Here is a 14,314-nt window from a genome sequence, read left to right as displayed (position 1 = left end):
TAAATAAAAAAAATCCCATACAGTAGTATTAAAGACTAACCTTAGCTGTTTCACTTGCATTTTCAGTTTATCAACCATCGATTCAAGTTTTTCTTTATCATTTTCTTCAATGGGAATTATTGGCGCAGTAGATTTTTGTTGTTTCAACACACTATGAACTCTTATCTGAAGAATGAAATATAAAATTAAAAAAATTGAAAACATTTAATAACTGAAATAAAAAAAAGTAGTGACGATATTGCATACTTTATAATTCTCAAATTCTTGCTTTATGCTTTCCACTTCTTTGTGGGCACAAAGAATCTCTTGTTTTTGAGCAGAGATTTTGCTTTCAAGGGTATGAATAATTCTCTGATGATTTTCAGAGGATGTCTTTAGCATTTCTTTCAAATGCTGTATTTCAGCTGAAGTTTCTGATAGTTGTAACTAAAATTATATAAATTATTGTAAAAAAATAAAGAAAAACACCAGGCAAACATGTTCTTTACTAAATTATGTACAACTAAATTAGCATATTCAATTAGAAAAAAGAAAGTTACTTTGCAATGTTCTTCTTGTTGAATTACAATTTCTAATTGCATTTGCAGATGTGAAACTTTGGTCAATAGTTCAGTTTCTCTTTCTTTAGTTACTGCCAATTCTGATTTAGTTTTATCTAACACCTCCTTTAAACTGTCAGCTCTTTTTTGTTCAGTTTCTTTCAATTTTTCAGTAGATTCTGTAATATGGAAAAAAATATATCCTAATTACACATAAACAATTTTAATCTACTATAATCAAAACTTTTTTAGAAACAGGAATGCTATTTTTTTAAAAATAATACTAAGTATCAAGATAAATAAAAAATAAAAACAATGATAAGATTATTTTGATTTAAAGTCAGATAATAACCATTTATTATTATTAAAGAAATATAATTTAATTATAAACTTACAAAAATTAACTATATCTTTTCAAAATTACATTCATATAACAACTACATTATCATAAATAACAGCTGTTTTCTGTATTTTGCAACAAAAATTATTTCAATTTATTCAACATTTGATTATAAATAATTTTTTAAAGTATATTTTAGAAATCTAACAACTTAGTTAAAATTTTATTCATTCACAGATAATAAAACTGCGTCATTTAAAACCCGTACTCAAAATTCCTACAAAGGGGCATTATAAAAAAAGTCATTATTTAATAAATTATACATTTTCAGCTGCAAAATATTTATTGAAATCACTAAATAATAAAAATATATTCTTCCAACAGAAAAATAGAAATTACAAATAGTTCAAACTTATATTTTATGAAAATACAATAAAATCAACAATCCAAACTAATTAGCATATTCTGTGTGCACAACAATAGCAATACTTTTTAAAAATAAATCTCATTTTACATAATGAAAGAAACAAAATCAAAAAGTATGCAATAAAGAAATTTTGAGACATATTTTAATAAAAATACTGCAAGATATATTTCAACAAACAATTTAAACTTTGTCATTTATGAAGCTGAAGTGATGCTTAAATACTATTAGAAAAAAAAAGTAGTTTTCAATACAAGTTAACATATTGTTTCATAGTCTGTAATGCTGAAAAAGTAAACACTATTTTTTTAAAAAAATGCATAACTTTTTGAATAATAATAATAAAGATAGAGAAATTTACAAAATCAAATCATACATCATTAACAACATTTCTTTGGTAATTTTGCCATTATTTTTAAATGAAAAATTCTCAAATTATTTTCATAACTAAACCACCTTATTCCTTTTTCATACTTAATTTGAGTATTTAACCAAACTACTGATTTTTAAAAAAATTGTAAGGATAGGTTTGAAATATTTTTATGATTAAAATACAGACATAGAAATACTAAAATCAGAAAGCATAATTAAAATTAAATGTAACAATGAAATACCTATTTCTTCCAAAAGTCCATGCCTTTTTTCTATTTCACAGCTCAGTTTCTGTTTTAAATCAGAAATTTCATCATCTTTCTTTTCAATTTTATTATTCAACTCTAAAATACTTCTTTCATAATCAGCCATTTCTAGATGTAGAAGATTCTTCTTATTTTCATCCTAATAGTAGATTTAGAGGTATAATTACTTTGCATAATAATAATTTGCATAATATTATACAAATTATTGGATAAAGGAAAAGAATATGAAACATGCAACTACTGGCAAAAATTAGCATTTAAGTGAACACAAATAATTTCAAGAGCTTTTAGTGAATTAATTCTATTGTTTGTAAAAGTGTATTTATGTAGCATTATCAATAAGATAGGAAAAATATAGTAAAATATGCAGCAAGAAACATTTAGTAGTGAGTAATTTTGATACAGAAATTGCTATTTACAAATATATTACAACATTCATCCTTAAAAATGATGGAGGGAATGTAATAATAATTATAATAATAAATATTTAATTATGTTCCATTCAATTTTCAAATAAAATTTCATTTCTAATGCTGGTAATAGTAGGATTTCAAATATTAGTTTAGATGGATTATTCTTATTTCTAAAGTACACATATAACTATTTGGAATATTCACGAACTGCTGAAAAAGTTTCAGAAAATTTTATATCATCTTTCCAAATTTTCATATCTTTTTCTTCTGAGGAAGAATTATTTTTTCATTGAAAAATTCCAACAATAAATAATTTTATTTTTCATATACTATTTTAAATATTATTCGTAAGGGATATTATCTCTACTAATAATAAAGGAGAATGCGCATATGTTTGTTGGCACCTTAGAAGGTAGATCATTTAATTAGAGCTAATAAATTTAGCACAAATGTACTGTGGAAAGTAGAAATGTGGGTCTCAGTATTTTTTTTAATATTTTAATTAATTACAATTTAAAAGAGATTAGATTTATTGCGGTAATTTTTTCACAATAAAATCTGAGAATAAAAATGCTTAAGTGTAATTTTAACAAAAATCTACAAATTGAAAAAAAAAAAAAAAAAAAAAAAAAAAAAAACTTCTTCATGCTATAAATTTAGAATGAATTTTAACAGTAAAATTTATTTTTCATGATTAATAATAAATATGTTTATTGTTAAATTAAAACTCAAATAATTTTCAATGCTTCATTAAATATATTTTAACACAGTTTTCTTTTATTGTTGAAAGCAAAGGAAAAGATTTTATATGTTGTTTGCATATTAGTACGGAATAAGGATTTGAAATTACAATACAGAGAAAGGCAATACGTAATTAGAAGATAGATTACTCTGACATTTACATTTTTATTAATACTATGATGCCAAAGGTCAGAATTCCTTTAGGAAGATTCATTTACATAATAAGTAGAACAGATATAAAGCTTTTAGCTCTATTGCAGTTTGATGATTAAAAATACTTACTTCAGAGTATCATCAAATTCAATTTTTGCACAAGAGATTTGACTGATTTTAAACACAACTAATATTCTTGGCAAACCAGCTAATTGTCAAACATAACTAATATTAATAAACAACCAGTGCCCATTAGAACACATGTTAATAAAAAGCAAAAATTGAAAGAAAATTATTAATGCCATTAAAGAAGTTTGTTTTAAAACATATTTCAAATTAAACAACATTACACAGTTTCAATAGCTTCTTGCTCCAATACAATATATTATAATACAGCAAAAGTACAAAAGATTGTTTGTAAATGGAGAGACTATTATAAATATATATATATATATATATATATATATATATATATATATATATATATATATATATATATATATATATTTCCAGATCCAAATTCCACTTTCTCTACTTAATTAATTTAAGAGAAGTTTTATAAAATTGCTGAATCAGCTAAAGGCCAACACTTTCACACACTCTGAGTGAAGGGACAAAATACAGCTGACTAGTCAAATTCTTCTAAAATATACCTGTGCTTCCCTTGCTTTTTGATTGACATGTCATGGAAATCCCTATTAAAAAAAATCACAATTTGTTCTCCCTCTTTTTAAGCCACTTCTTGAATAATATGTTGCCGTGAGCAGACTTGCTTGTACATAAACATGCCTGCCTGCCTGCCTGCCTACCGAGAGAGAAAATAAAGCAAACTTTAAAACTTCAATGAGTCTTTCTGTCTTCGAAACAGAATTCTGCTTCAAACAAAATAATGCTTACACACACACACATATATATATAAGGGAATTATTGGAATCACTCTAGATGCTGTCATATAAGCATTATAGTAAAATTAATAAGTTTCCATTTTAGATATGATTATCTTTCTAAATAGTAAAGTTAATGGTCTGCTCATATGCCTTTACACACATTTTTATTTTTAGAATATTAAGTTTATAAAAAATCTATTATGCAAATTAAAGTAACTTTTATTTTCAAATTATCATTGGGACTTCATCCTATAGTGTAGTATGTCTTCAAAGTAGGAAGACATGCTCTCAGAAGAATCATACAGCTGTTATGATTAGAGTGTATTTAAACCATATGGAGAATTAAAGTCCTGAGTTTTGAGCTCATATACTTTTCATACCATTTATGAGTTAAAACTGTTTTTATGTGTTACCCCATTTTTATACAGCAGCCATAATTTAAGAATTTCATAAGCAAGTAACTTGTTCAGTGGCAGATTTCTGACTAAGCAGTCTAGCCAATTGCCTAGGGCAGCTAGACTGAAAAAAGGTTCAAGCAGACTTATTAAAACACACTATTAACCAAGTTGTCAAATAAATAATTTTGTAAAAAAAGCACAAGTTGGAGCATTATTTAATACAAGCACAATATAAATACTTTATGAAGCATAATTGATCAGATTCCTATCTATTTCATTCAATTTTGTTATTACATTATTTATAAATGACAAGTGTAGTACCTGCTTATATAATATTGTGTACAAATGTTGATGTTTTTGAATCATGAGTCATATTAAATAATTATACATTTTCATTAAGTTTTAAAAAATCAATGAATTATGAATATGTTAAAATAAGTTTAAAATATGTAGGAATGATAAAATTTTCTAGTTTAATAAAAGATGAACTTCATAATACACATTGTGTAGGACCCCAGAATATTTAAATTTGTTACTGAACTTATTTGAAGTATTTAAGCTTTCTATTATAGAACAGCAAAAGAATATTTTAAATTCAGGCAATAAGTCTAATTTAACAAACATGTATTCACTACACAGACATTACCAGACTAACTACTAAAAATTAGTTGGACTTACCTATAACCCATATAACCTATATGGACTATATTTAACGATATGGAGAAACATTGATTCTTAACAAAATTAACAGCTGATCATGATACAAATATATAAAGCACATGAAATCAAACATTTTCTTTTTATAACTATGACTTGAAGATGTGACATGAATCCAACCATTAACTTTTAAAGAAGCACAGGTAAGTTTCAGTAACTATTAGTAAGTAACCTCATCAAATTGGGTATTAAGATTATGAATAAGAAATTTTGATTTATTCCATCTGACGAAATTTTTCTAATCTTACTAAAAACCCAAAATGGAGATTCTAATGCTGTTTTAACTTTGAGGGTGTCAGAAATCTAAATGTAGTGTGAAACTTTGAAGGAGCTGCTGGATAAGGTGTCACCCTAATCATCTAATCAAATTTCAAAATTAAGAATATTTTAAAATAGCCTTCTTGTAGCTTCCAAATGAGATGTTAATATAAATAAAAATAAAAACTTATCAGATATTTAGGATTTGTTAGAGAATTTGAGGTGTGCACTGTTACCATTTTATCCATATCACTAAATTTCTTTTTCTTTTTTAAATTCAGTAATCAGTGTGAATAAAATCGTAAGAAACAATAAAATAGCCTTTCTATATGGCATGATAGATATATTGTCAGATAGCAGCTGATCCCTTGTTCATTTATATACAAATTTTTTAACCTTCTTACAACAATAGTATGAGGAAATTTAATAAATCACTAATATTTCAATGGCATTTTGAAGTATTTATGCAATTATTCATATTCCACCTTCTACCCTGTTAAAAAGAGTTGATTGAATTTATTCCACATTAGAATAAACTGCAGTTGCAAGATAAATATACAGAAGATGTATATGTTGTCATTCAAGTAAAAGTCACTAAGTCCAAATTTTTCGATTCTGAAATGCACTTTATTGTTATCTTTTTTAATTCTCTATAGTCTGGATAACTTGTCAACTCCTTTGACTTTCTGTTGCTGGACGACAGAGATATCTACATTTCATCAAATCATCATTTTATAATGATTCAAAAGTTTAAATTGATCATATCTCAAAACAACAGTTTTGGACTTTTGTAACTTTTACATGAATGGCAAGTGTAAAATTTATATCTCAACTAATTAACTATTTCATTTTATATGTTGAAAGTAGCCACAATTTTAATACTCAAAGATGAATTTCTAAAAGTTTGAGGACAATAAATATAATTTTTAAAAACATTTTTAAAGAAACATAAACCACTCAAGTTTTAAAAAATATATAACTAGATTTGAATAAAATAATAGAGGTATACAAACCTTTTGAGATGATTGCAACTGGGCTTTTAAATTATTATTTTCTTCAACCAAATTATTTATTTGTTCTATTTTAACTTTGAGACCAACTTCAAGTTCTTCAATTTTATGAATTTCCTCTTGTTTCTTACTTTCAAGTATTATGAGTTTACTCTCTAATTCAGCAATTAATTTTTCCTTTTCCTATAAAAACACACAAAAAAATGTATTACAGATAAAAATATTAAATAAAGAGAATACAATTTCAGTTTAGATAGAAATCATTTTTTTATTGGATACATTAATTTTTCATAGTATACCTGTTTGGTTGATTCAACAATTTCAAGATTATGGTTTGCTTTCAATAACTGAGAATCCATATCCGCTACTTTTTCCTTCAAAGAATTGAGTTCTAGTAAAGTAGATGATAAATCTATCTCTAGCTTTTTGGCATTTTCTTTTTGAATTTCTAATTCATCTTGTGTTTTATCATATTCATTTTGCAAACTCTAAAAGCAGATATAAAAATATTAGATTGAATTAAACTTAAAAGAAAAAAAATATGAGTCACATTGTAGCAAAAAAGCAGTTATAAAAATATTTTAAATTTTAATTAGAAATAAAATGAAAAAAAAAATAGTCATTAGATGAAAATTTCCTTCATTAAAAAGCATCATTATGAAAAATGCCTTTAAAAAAGAAATAAAAAGATACATAAATTTGAGAATTTATATATGAAACTTCAGAAGAAATTTAATATTATTAACTAGAAATACAACCAGTGAGATCTCAAACTGGTAAATAAATATACTATATAGTGAAAATAAATGTTTTTGCATTAAAATTAATTTTAATCACTAACAAAGGAAATATAATTGCTTATAGAAAAAGCAAGGCAATAAGTTCAATTTCTTTTAGGTGAGGAAAAAAATTCTATTTAATATTTCTAAAATAATAAATTAAAATAATTTTAATTGATTAGCATTCTAAATTCTTAAAACAATATAATTAAAAATACCTGATAGTTTTGAACATAGTGAAATTGCTCAGATGACATTTTTTGCAGTTCTTTTTGAGTTTCAGCTAATTCAGCAACATATTTTTCTTTTTCAAGTTTCATTTCATTAATCTAAAATTAAAAATTTATCAATAAATAAAAAAATAAAATAAAATAAACTTTTTAAAAATTACCAATACTCAATACTTAAATACCTGCTTCTTAGACTCTTGCAAATCCTTTTTTAATTTCAATGCTATTTGCTTACATTTGGTCATCTTAATTTCCGTATCAGCTAATTGCTTTTTTAAATCTTCAACTGATGATTCTTCATCCTCTTTCTCTACTTTTTGTTCAAGTAACACTTCTTCTTTTACATCTTTTTTACTTGCTTTTAATTTATCTTCTAAATTTTTAGCTGTTGATTCTAAATTAGGTACAATAGAATTTTTGTATTCATTTAGTTCGTTTAGTATTGACTGATATGACATAAAGAAATTATTGTGCATTATACTTAACAATTCCTGCTTGACTACTTCAAATTTCTTAAAATTATTGATAACTGAACAACAATCACTATTACACTTATCTTTAAATAAGTCATTCACATCTAAATTTTGGTAAGTTCGTTTCAGCAAATTTATATCCACATCTGGAGGGGGGAAAGAAATAATATTTTCTCCCATATTATTAGCACTGATTAAAATATTTAACCACAGACCAAAATCTTCGGAAATTTTATCAAGTTGCAACATTAAGTAATGAAAAACTTCATTCATGTGAGTACATTTATCAGAAAAACCTTTCATTTGTTTTTCATATTCATAAACTGTAGTACTTAAATAATTTCTGATAGTAGACACAGTGTCATCAGAAGAAGTGTTAAGAGAAGAAATGTCATATTTTAATTTAGTGTTATCATTCTGCAATTCATTTAAAGCATTTTTCATGTGTTTCATAAAACTTGATGTGGTGATGAAAACCTTTTTTAACTCATTCAATTCCTCTTGTAGCATTTTTGATAAGGTCTGATAATGTATTATGTCTTTGTCTTTCATTTCTGATTCTTCAGTTAATTCTTCAACTTTTCCTAACTGAGCATCTAACTCAGAATGGATTCTTTCAACTAAGGCAGATTTAGCGTTCAATGAATCTTTCAATGAGGAATTTTCTATTTCCATTTGTTCAATAATTGACTTGCAACTACAAGCGCTTTTTAATTTTTGAGAAACCTCAGAGCTAAATTTATCATCTAATTCTTCATTTTTAGAAAGCAATGTATTATCAATATTCTTGTCATCAAGAATATTAACTTGAACAGAAATATCTATTTTAGTATAAGTACCTGTAGAATTTTCTGAATTCAGTTTTACATTCTGCATCGTAAGTTCTGTATCAGTACAATGTTGTTGAACAGTTGACTCTGATGTTTCTGGAGAAACGGGATCAACTAGAAGATCATCATCTATTTCCTCAATACTATATAACTCATTAGGACTTCTTAAACATTGATCTCTACAGTAATTATCATCTATTGGTTCAAGTAATGAATTGCGATCAATCTTCATTTGTTCCACTTCATTACGCAATTCCCTAGCTTCATCTTCTAAAAATTGATTCAGTTCCTTTATCTGAAGTAATTCTTCCTCAACAGCATGTTTCTTGATTAAAATATCATTTAAAGTATCTTCAAGATTTTTGATTTTTAGAGAATTATTGTCATTAGCTTTTATCAGATCTTCCAGAAGTATTTTAATTAAATATATATTTTCAAGTTTCTGCTTTTCGGCTTTCCTTCTTGATGGTGAATTTATGCTGCACTTATGGTGAAGAACTTCCTTAATTTTGGTTATTAGTAACTCAAGTTGAGAATTGAATTCATCTAACTCTTCACATTTTTTCCTCAATTTTTCACTTACTTCAAAATTTTGTTTCTCAAGTGTGTCAGAATGAAGAATAATATTCTTATTCTGAATTTCTAAATCCCGCAACATTTTTCCGAAACTTTCAATCGTGGTATTTGATGATTCTAATTCATTCATCAAACTGCTATTTCTTTCACAATATTCTGATTTTTCTGTTTCCAAAAATTCAATTCTTTTGTTCAAACTTAAAATTTGATTTTCTAGATTACATACAATTGCTTCAAATTCTTTTCCTGATGGAGGCAATTTTTCCGTCATTTCCGAGGTTTCTTCAGTAAAATGTGTTGCTTCTTTTAAACTTGCTGAAGAATGCTCCTTTTGGCACTTCTCCAAAGATAGTTTTAAAGATTCGTTATCTGAAAGTGTTTCTTCTAAAGCACTAGAATATTCAGCAATTCGTGCTTTTAAATTTTTTATTTCTTCTTTAAGATGATCTTTTTCTAGTTTTAATTGTTCATATAGGCTCACCAATTCTGCTTTCCCAGGTATTTGATCTTCATTAATTACAGATTTTTCATCTATCACATATATATCACTCACTAAATGATCATCTGAATATGAAGGCATTACTCTATTAGGAGATTCTGCCTCAGTATTTTTATATATTTCATTTATATCGCCCCCACTAAGAATACCGAATTCAAATCCACTCTCAGATTCAGCTTCATCAAACTCAATAGCTCTCCCAGAGAATGTATCGGTTTTGTCACTTGATATATTTTTAGCAAGTTCCGGTATAGAATTTACTATTTCTTTGGAATCAACATTTTGTGTATTTTCAACAGCAGATAATTCTGTGAAACTTTCAGCAGCAGCTCCATGTAAAAGAGCATACTCATAGCCAGTTTTAAATTCTGTAAATTCCTGTAGAGAGGACATCAATCTCCCAATTTCTTCTTTTAATTCTATTTTCTCTTTTAAAATAGATTCCAATTCAAAAGATTGCTTCTGTTTGTCAGCTTCCAAAAGTTGAACTTTTTCTGAAAGATTTTGAATCTCTTCTTCTAAAGAATTTTGTTTCTGTTTTAATTTAGAATTCATGCTTTCAATATTACACAAATGTTGCTGAAGCTCAAAATTCTCTTTTCTTATTTCGGAAATTTTCTGTTCTTGCAACTCATTGCTAGAAGTTATTTTGCTTTCAATGGGACTACAAGATTCTTTTAAATTATTACATTTATCTCTCAAATGATTAACTTCTTCTTGTAATTTTTGATTGTCATTAATGAGAATAGAGAAGTCATTAACCTCAATATTTTCTGTTTTAGAAAGAAGTTCAGCATTTGTTTGTCGTAAATTCTTTATTTCAGTTTCCAAATTTTGTATTTTTGATGTCAATAAACAATTTTCTTCAATGCAAATACCATATTTCTCTTTCAATTCATTATTTTCATCAGTTAATTCAGACCATTCTCTGGTTTTAAAATCAAGTGCCATATTTTTTGCTTTAAGCGATTCCACAGCTGTATTTCTTGCTTCCAGTAAAGTAGTGATTTCTTCCTTCAAATCCTAAAATATAATTCAATGAATAAAAAATATTTTAATACATAAAATTGTCTTCACAATAATAATAATTAATTATACATTAAAACTGTAAAGTACATCAATATGTTTTTAGAGAAAAATGTTTTAAGGTTTCATTCATATAAAAGTAAAAAATAAATAAATAGAAATAAGATAAAGCTTCATTCTAAAATTTACATTATTTTTTACCAAGGACTTGTTTACAATACTAAAAATAAGAAAAATAGACATTAGAAATTGTAATACAAACATATAAAACATAGTTCAATATACTAATATGGATTATAAATCAGACTAATTTAAAATAAATTAGATTTAATAATATCTAAATTAATGCTATTTCAGTTCACAGATGATAGAAAACTTAGAGTTTTGTCATATATGTAACAGATTGAGCTTTAATACTTCATTGATCAAGAAATTTTTATAATTCAGAATATCGATTTTTTTAAAAAATGCATATGTTTATTGGCATTAACTGTATTCTATATGGACTATAAAATGTATCAAGCGACATGCATGATGCTTAAGTCATTTTAAAAAAAAAACTTTACATGGAAGATATTGAATAGAGAATTACCAACTACCAATGTATTGACTTCTTGTGTAGTAGGTAGTCATTAAGATAGGATTTATAAAATTTTAATAAGATAATTATTTAAAATTAACTAAAATTTTAATGCTTTTTTAAAATAACATTGCAATAAATATATTACAGCATGAAATAAATTCACCAACACTTTGAAATTAAAAATATATATATATTAGTTGTATTAACTTTATTTCTATCAGTTTTTTCTCAGACTTTAAAAGCCCTTAAAGTATATTAAATACACTTTTTCATGTACATAGTATTGTTGCAATGATTAAAATTAAATATTTAAGATAGATGACTGTGTTGAAAAATTAATTTTTTTCCAAAGTAATGATTTTTTAAATTTAATATTCTTCATATTTGAACAGGTTTCTTTATAAAACCATTAAAACTTTGTCTTTAAATCTATTTTTTGGGAAGTTACATTGACTTTTTTCATTAGCATTTACATATGTTCTAATTCTATTTCACATCTTTAGATGCTATTTTCTCAAATTCTAATCTTTAAGAGAATTTTCTTACAAAAAAAAACTTCTTAAATTAAAATTTAATGCCTAAATTTAATGCTCAAATTTGGTATAATAATTTCCTAATAAGTTCTGCAGTTCTTGAACATATCGTTATTTAAATGCTACAAAATGAGAAAAAAATGCTAGTGCTATTTATAAGTTAAACCCCACTACTTAAAGAATGTATAGAAATAAAGCTTATTTTTAATTCAGGACCAAGATAAATTATTTTCTATCTTCAAAATTTTAAGCAAATCATTTAATAAACCTTTAAACTAGAAGATTATTGCTTTTTTTAGCCCCCACCCCAGAACCCTTTTTTACCAATTTTTTTAAAAAATTGCCATTTAAATTATTTATTTTGGTTTCACAGATGTTTTTTCAATCATTTTTTTATGCAAATATTCAAAAATATAATTATTTTTGTAATATTTGCATTTGCAAACATATAATTATAATGTAGTCGCATACCTTAAAAATAATATACAGATCAATCAAGACTAGAAAATTATATGATATGATGTTTTCAGCTGAAGATTAAAATTTTCTTTTTTCCCTTTCTTTTTCTTCTCTTCAAATAAGAAGAAAAAAAAACTATATTGTGTAACTGCATAAAATATAATAATGAAGTTTCTTATAAAGATTTTTAAGATTAAAAAAACAAAGAAAAACATTAAATAAATATTAAAATACAATTAACTACTTATGATATACAAAGGTATATTTCAATATTCCCTACATCATTTTAAAATATGATAGGTGAAATGAACTAAATATTGAAATGAAATTAGTTTCCAATTATACATGTTTTGAATTAGGTTAGATATATTATATCCTATCAAGAAGTAATCTGCATTTAGAAGTGTTGCTTGGTATTTTCTTAAACATAATTTTACAGTTTATTTAAAACAAGAATTAGACCATCAATTCACCATTCATGGAGTTCATTAAAAACAACAATGTTTTATGAATATTCTTAAATTTTATCAAAATGATTACAAGAGACTCTTAAAATATGTACAGAAATGCAAGTGGAGCTGAGTACATCAACCAATTAGAACTGTATTTTACAATTTGACAAAAGTCAGTTATAAAATGCACAGGGAGCAGATAGATCATAAAAGGTATATACTATTATACAATTTTTAAACAAGATACTATAAAGAATGCAATCAAATTCTTAAAAGAATTTATGTAATAATCTACAGCCATTCTGAAATGATTCATATTAAATTTTTAACAAAAAATACTAAAAATGTACAGTCTATATCTACTGCAATATTAACAACATAATAGCATTATAATGAATCTTAGCATAGAAATAATTTTAAAGAAATTTTTATCTGCAACTATATTAAAGAGAAAAAATGCAACTTACATTATTAATTTTTTGTAAATTTGAAAGTTCATTTTGTAGACAGTGGCATGTTTCTTTAACAGTAGCCATTTGCATAGATAAACATTGAATTTGTTCTTCCTTTTCACTCAGTGATGCAAAATAGCCATTCTTTTCAGCTTCTAAGGATTTTATTTTGTCATTTAACTTAGTAATTGCATTGTTCTTCTCTTCTGAAATTTTATCCTAAATATAAATGTAAAACATTCAATTTAATATGGATTTACAACAAAAACTCTCTCAAAGTAAAAAAGTCTATTAATTGCATATAAAATGAAATATTTCAATACACAAAAAGTAATTATACATCAAAAGGTTCCAATTTTTACTTAAATAATTTTTGATAGGACTAAAAAATATCAGAAAATTTTACAAGAACTTTAAGAACAAAAGAATGTCAGAAAAACAGAAACAGTGTGTGTGTGTGGGGGGGGGGATATTTAAATGTCACATTTATATTTTTACACTTTTTAAAAATAATTTATGAACAATTAAATATAAAACTAAAGTCTTTGCACAATAAATGAAATCATGAATATTAAAAATATTTTTTTAATATATTCCTATATTATTTTAAAATTTATCATTTGAAAAAAAATTATGAATGCAAGATCAAAAAGTAAATGTATTAATTCTGAAAAAATATAAATTGTAATCCCATACTTAATTATTTCTGAATCACAAGTGTAAAAATGCATACAAAAATATGCTTGTTCTGGTACGTGAAAAATGGTTAAACCTTACCTGAATAACTGATTCTTAATTAAAGAAATAATAGTGCGATTAAGAATTCATAAAATGGAAATAATCTATATTACATTATTTAAGAAAAACGTTTTAAAAAATAAAGAAAGAAAGAGAAAAAGAGGAG

At 25.0% G+C, this 14,314-nt stretch overlaps 1 protein-coding gene across 2 annotated transcripts in view; it reads right to left on the bottom strand.

Annotated features, from left to right (window-relative positions):
• Positions 1–14,314, bottom strand: part of LOC129971540 (GRIP and coiled-coil domain-containing protein 2-like) — a 39,503-nt gene that overhangs the window by 10,594 nt on the left and 14,595 nt on the right. For both annotated transcript variants that reach the window (XM_056085444.1, XM_056085533.1), the window contains exons 5-13: positions 13,426–13,629; positions 7,710–10,928; positions 7,516–7,626; positions 6,818–7,006; positions 6,522–6,701; positions 1,918–2,080; positions 540–718; positions 247–426; positions 41–165 (exon numbers count right to left, since the gene is read on the bottom strand). In XM_056085444.1, the coding sequence (XP_055941419.1) occupies positions 41–165; positions 247–426; positions 540–718; positions 1,918–2,080; positions 6,522–6,701; positions 6,818–7,006; positions 7,516–7,626; positions 7,710–10,928; positions 13,426–13,629 (4,550 nt within the window). The remainder of the gene's footprint in view (positions 1–40; positions 166–246; positions 427–539; positions 719–1,917; positions 2,081–6,521; positions 6,702–6,817; positions 7,007–7,515; positions 7,627–7,709; positions 10,929–13,425; positions 13,630–14,314) is intronic.

Source organism: Argiope bruennichi, chromosome 1 (genome assembly GCF_947563725.1).
Source record: "Argiope bruennichi chromosome 1, qqArgBrue1.1, whole genome shotgun sequence".
Classification (NCBI taxonomy): Eukaryota; Metazoa; Arthropoda; class Arachnida; order Araneae; family Araneidae; genus Argiope; species Argiope bruennichi.
This window is presented reverse-complemented; position numbering and strand designations above follow the sequence as displayed.